General features: G+C 56.9%; 1 protein-coding gene across 1 annotated transcript; it reads right to left on the reverse strand.

The window, feature by feature from the left end:
• Positions 1–257: 257 nt before the first annotated feature.
• On the reverse strand, positions 258–5,433 carry LOC309960681 (uncharacterized protein; the record flags this gene model as incomplete). The annotated part of the gene is made up of 6 exons (XM_082837595.1): positions 258–340; positions 861–1,022; positions 1,823–1,852; positions 3,620–3,748; positions 4,653–4,819; positions 5,399–5,433. The coding sequence occupies 6 exons, from the start codon at positions 5,431–5,433 to the stop codon at positions 258–260; spliced, it is 606 nt and encodes a 201-aa protein (XP_082693721.1).
• Positions 5,434–6,110: the final 677 nt, after the last annotated feature.

Raw genomic sequence — 6,110 nt, forward strand, 5'->3', positions numbered from 1 at the left:
AAGGACAGGTTCCAGGCTTCACCGTTTGACTCAGTCCATCTCTGGGCACCCCGACACCATGTCGCTCTAAGAGAAGTGAGCCTTCCCCCACCCCGACTTCAGGCAAACAAGAAGGAAGGGATGCGGAGGGGTTGCAACAACTCATTTTTATTTCTTATTTTCCTCTGGGGGTGCAGCGTTTGGTCCCTTCCTGCATCAGGCTGGCGAGCAGGGCACTACCTGGTCCTCTTCTCTGCAAAGGGAGTGACAGGGAGCTGTCACAAGCCCACCACGAGGGACACAAGGGCAAACCCAGTGGACCCCAGGAGGACTTTGGGTGACAGGGAGAGTCCACCTGATCCTGGGGGAGAAGCAGAGGGTGAGTAGAATGGGACGGGCAGGCTGGGGCAGCTTGTGGGGCAGAACCATAGGGTCCGAGACTCCAGGGCCTGTCAGGAGAACCTCAGGCCCAGAGATCCCACCCAGAACCCTTCTCTGTTTCCCCAACCCCCAAGGATCTCTGTTTGGGCAAGGCTGCGGCAAGCAGGTACCCAAAGGCATGAACTCCGGTGGTGAAACTGAGTGCTGGGAGCTGCCTCTCTCTCTGGGGAAGAAGGCCGAACCCCAGGTGGGACAGAGACGCCCCAGCTAACTCAGAAAGTCTGCTTTGGGCAGAGTCAGCCTGAGCCGAGCACACCCTAGGCCAGAGCACCTTCCCCGAGCAACGCACCTGCTTCAGAGACCCAGAGAGAGAGTGACCACGGAGGGTGAGACAAAGGCACAGGCAGACTGGGGCTCACCAGGGCTAAGGTCAGGGCTGGATGCTCTGAGGCTCTTGTCCTCCCTCACCTTCCACAGCAAGCCCCATCGGGGACACTCACCCACGGACTGGAGAGTGGCCGCCGGGCTGCCGGCGGCAACTCCGCCCCCATTGGCCATGGCGGCCGCTGACATCATCTTGGCCGCTAAGGAGGAGGCCGCGATTCCTGCCCCGGTGAAGCCCACGGCGCCCAGCACCACGGGCACAGCCCCCACGGCCAGGGCTGTAGTGGGCGAGGAGCTGGGTTGAGGGGGAGATGGACACGCTCCCACATCCCACACGCAGAGCACATCAAGCTTGGGGGACTTCAGGGAGCCTGGAGAAGGGGTAAAGCCTGAGCTTGGGAGAGATTCCAGGCCCGGCCCGCAGTCAGGAGTCGAGGGCAGCACAGCTGGTGGGGAAAGCGGAGGGGAGGGCCGCGGGGTCACCGGGGTCAGGCCTCTGATCCGCAGCAGGACCTTCCTCGGGAAAGGCCTCAGTTTCCGCCTTAGTAAAATCCTGGAACTAAGTTGGGGGCGGGGCGGAGGTTTGCAAGCTTCTTGTCTTCGCTGAGGACATCTTTAATACAAGCAAATCCTACCCAGGGCCCAGCATAAAGCAAGGAGCACGTTCTGAGCCCGGCTTGGATCCCAACTCTGGGTCTCCACGGCATCACCGCAGAGCAACTGGAAGCCAGAGTCGCTGAGCCAGTGGCTTCTCCTTAACACACCTCCTGGGTCCAGACTGTGCGCGTGTCTCATCCTACGTAACCCTCACAGTAACCCTGAATGGGCAGCCTTGGCCTGATTTTCACGAGGAAAGCTGAACCCAGAGGAGTTCAAAGCCACGGGGCGGAGGCTCGGCAAGGAGGTTGGGCCCCTGCTGGGGCTGCCTCTGCGCCACACGGAAGCTCGCCATTTCCTCACTGTAGCGCCTCCTCCGCTACAACGCACAGGAAGCCTGGGGCAGGTGCAAGGCCAGCGGCTCCCCAAGTCCCAGGGTCTGGGGATGGACGAGGCGCAGGTTTCCGCGGCAGAGACTTACCTCCTCCCGCCACAGCTGCAGCAGCCTTGGCTGGAAACCGAAAGAACATTCTGTGAGTGGATCCACACTGGCTGCCCTTCCACTCCCTGAGCCCACAGCCCACCTATGGGGGGCCTTCCCCAGGCTGGGAGACACAGGAAGGAAGGACCCCTGCCTGCTTCCTCCTGAGAAGGTGAGCCACAGCCCTGAGCTTGGCAAGGGCCGCTGGGTAAGCGGGTGACCTGTCCTGAGTGGACCTGCATGCGTTGGCCTAGAGTAATCTGGAGACGGGATTTGAGGGCCTTGTTCCAGAAAAATCCAATCATCAGACAGGGGTTTTGTTGCGTGTTTTTTAATGTCTGCGGACTGGTTGCTTGGGGGTTGTTTGTGGGAAGCACAGAAGTTCTTTTTTCTCTCTGCCTTCCTAGCCAGGTTTGGTCAAAAAAACCACAAAAAACCTTACAGATTTGGGAAGGAAGGTGTGCCGCTGCAGCCCTCTTCACAGTGAATGCGGGACTCTTGGCAAAGTAATTTAGGGCATGGTGGTTTGACTGGGGCAGGAAGAGGCGAAGTGAGTGTCACGCCCTCTGAGCTAGGATGTTAGTTCATCTGAAATAGGGTTGGTGTTTTCGGAGTGTGTGTCTTGGGGGGTGGGGGCGGGGGCGCGTTATATAACCTTCTCCTTTCGTCCAGGGAAACCTCTTCGACAGCAGTAAATCCTTGTGGAGAGGTGTGTTTCATTTTGCAGGACCCGGCTGAAATCAGGGCAAGCACTGCTGAAGGCCTGAAGGCTGCTTGAGAACAGTGCTGGGACGCATTGAATGTTCCTGATTCTCCAAGGCCCCACCTGTTGCCCCTTCCTCTGGAAAGCTGACCCTGACCCTCCCAATCAGAACCATCCTTGATCCCCTGTGGCTGGAGCCGCTCACAACACTGGCCCATAGTTGCCTGGCTCCCCAACGCTGAGAGTCCCTGGAACTCCCTGGCAGAGGTCTTGGTCTGCAGCAGCCAGTGGGGACCAGTAGTTCTAAAACTAGCAAGGTGTGCAGGGGTGAGCTCAGCCAGCTCCCCAGGAAGAGAGCTTTGGGGTGGCAGGGAAGGAATTAAAGAGACTAAGGGGTATGAAAGCTAAGCCCTAAGTGACCAGTGGGCCACCTGGTTGGGGTATAGAACCAGAGACTCAAGAAACAGGAGCCCAGTTAAAGGGTATTTGAGGCTCAGCATTATTGTTTGGGAGGAGAGACGATGCCAGGCTGGCCAGCAGCTTGGCGCACCTGGGCCCCAACACACAGACGGCCCAGGGGAAAGGGTGCTGTCTGTCTGATGGCCTGCCTGCACGGCTCCCCCAGTGGACATCTCCCGGTGGAGGAGCATGGCCCTTCTGGGCTGTTCAGAACCTGCCCTGCCCTGAGCCTTCCCCCCAGGCCCCGGCGCCTGCATTTCTGTTCTACTTCCTGTCCCAGGCTCCGGAACAGCTTCCCACCCCACCTCACCTCCCAGCCCAGGGCCCGTGGACAGCGCTCCCTTCATTTGTAAATAAGGGGCAATATCATCTTTCTCTGGGGTTGTTATGAGAATTAAATGAATTGATAAATGCCAACTGCTAAGCTTAGTGACTAGGATATCACAGGGTTTGATCAAATTCAGCTGTTCTGATTCTTTTCATCTTACGAATCGTTTCTCGTAAGCTGAGGAGTCCTCATATTTCTGACCATGAGGAAGACTGCCAGTTGTGGCCCAGGTCTTAACTTTCTTGTCATACTCCCATGTGCTGGGTAGGCGTCCAAGGAGCGGTATCTATCACCCAGGGCCAGTTATCTCCTAGTGGGAAAGCGGTCAGGGCCGCAGCAGGGCATCCTAGCAGGTAGGAGCCATTCAGCGTCCCCAGCAAGGATCCCAGGGTAGATGTGGCCCCAGCCAGGGCAGCGTTGGATGACAGGGTGAGTCCTAAGAACAGAGGGTGATGCACAGGAGTCAGAGGTCAGAGGTTGGGCAGTGGTTGGAGGCTGTGTCACTGCCCACAGCCCCCAGCCAATTCCATCCTGTACAGTTTCTGTTGGCAGAGGTGGGAGGACCCCGGGGGTCCACCCTTGGGGCAGAAAGTTGAATGGTGGCGGATGCACACTGGAGCACTTTGCAGCGATTGAAAGCAAGGATTAGAAGCTCACCTATCGACCCTGAGGGATCTCAAAAACATAGCTGTCAAGTGTGGAATAAAAGAAATAAAATGAGATATACAGTACACTCTTCTGTATGTAAATTAAAACACATCCAAACAAAAAGCGACACCCATTTTACAGAAATATATACGAAAAACAGATACACGTTCAACATGTTAGAAAGGCTGACGTTCTAATATGAGAGGGGGGAATTGCAGGCAAAAGGGAAGATAAGCAGCGAGAATAAATAAATAAAGCCAGAAAGGGGGCTTTCAAGAACTAATTGAAGAAAATGGGCCTGAATTGAAGGATTTTGTTCAAATCAACGCTCTGGATCTGAGATCCATCAGGACAAACTTACGAAAGGCTGGTTGGACGCTTAGGTAAAAACCTAAAGGAGGAGAATTCTGGTGGTGAATCCCGGGGAAGTGAGAGCCAGAGAGTGGGCCTCAGCCGCAGGGTCCCCCCTCTCTAGGAAGGAGAGGGCAGGGGGCCCAGATCCCCTGTGCCCAGGGACCTGCCTCCCTCTGACCCCTCTCAGAGAGAAAGCCAGGGCGGACACCCAAGGGGAAGGACAGGGGAGGGAGAGAGACTGAAGGTGATGCTGTTGTCCCCTCCCATGGGCCCTTGGGCAGGACCCTGTGCCCTCCCTAGCCCCCAAGCCAGCTCCCACCAGTCCCTGCCAGGAACACTTAGCCAAGGAAGTCCTGCCAAGACACGTCCAGAGGCTGCCCCACCCACTTTGACCAGGCTCCCTGCAGACAGTATCTTGGAAGCCAGGTTAGAGGCTAAGAGGACAGCACTGGTAAATTCTATGGCATAGAAATTGACCGGCACCCAAACTGCTGAAACAGTGGAGCTTTGATGGGGAGATGAGGACACCAGAACTGGGGTCACACCCACTGCCCTTAAAAATCTCAAGGGGCTCCAAGGGGTAGAGAGGCTGCTCTGAGCTTGTGGAAGATGCAGGCCTGGGAAGGGTCCAAGATATGGTACTGGGGTTACAGAAGGACCTGTGTGAGGGCAAGGTGGGGAGGGGGCTAGAGGGAGATTTTACTTCCCGAGGTGGGCTGCTTCCCTCCTCCTGAAACATAGATTTCTAGAACTCCCTTAGATCTCCATGGAGTAATTTAAAATGTGCCAGAATTAGGAAATCAGAACGAATTACGTTTTTAAGGCCTATACCACGGTCAGGCTGTTCTGGGTTCCTGTTCTCATGCACTCTCCTCACTAACTCAACAAGAAGGATGAGATTACTATCCCCATTTTACGATGAGGAAATACTGGCACAGAGAGGGTAAGAGATTCATCCAAGATCACAAAGCTTGGCTTGGCAAAGCGGGACTCGACCCAGGTCCAGCTGCTTCCAAAGCGTGGGCTTGAATGGCTCTGATTCGGTTCCTCCTAATGCTTGTCTCTTCCCCCTACCCAGGCTCACGGCTTGAGGGTCACCCGGGCACGGACTAGGCTCATGGCTTCCAGAGTCCCAGAGCCCAGCTGGGGGCTTAAGTCACTTCCCTCCCAAGACCCAGCTTCTCTGCCTGCAGCCACCCAGATGAGAAACATGAGACAGTTCTTCCAGTGGCTGCAGACGGGTCTCCCCTCCACTCGCTGAGCCCCCCGCCCCCCGAGGGTAGGGGCGGCAGGAAGGAGCCGCCCCTGCCCACCCCTGCCTGTCTTACCCACAGGAGCAGACTTTCTGAAGATGTGGAACTGACCTGTGGGTCTTGAGCTTGTCTGTGTTCTGGGAGCCCCTGAGGCTAGCTGGGAGCTGTATGAGCGAACTGGGGCAGCATCTGAGGGAGAGAGCCTGGTGGAGGAGGGGCCGTGAAGGAAGACGGGGGTGAAGGCCAGAGTGGGGACCTGGGCCGGGGTCCTGGAGCCAACAGGACGAGATCTGAGACTCAAGTCTAAAGTGGAAGCAGGGCTGCCAGAAACTGGGTATGGGTAATCTGCATGGACAGACAGGCAGGTGGCAGAGGCCAGGTCAACACACATAGAGTGCCTGCCACCTGACCCAGGGCCAGGCAGCCGGTGGGCCTTAGGAGACAGCTGAGCATTGACGAGCCTCTTGGGAGCCCCACCAGGGGAGGGAGGCCTGTCTGTCCTTGCAGGTTCTGGCCAGTCTCCCTTGGAGCCCAAGGACCCTG

The sequence above is a fragment of the Leucopleurus acutus genome (genome assembly GCF_964270905.1).
Source record: "Leucopleurus acutus genome assembly, chromosome: 1".
Lineage (NCBI taxonomy): Eukaryota > Metazoa > Chordata > Mammalia > Artiodactyla > Delphinidae > Leucopleurus > Leucopleurus acutus.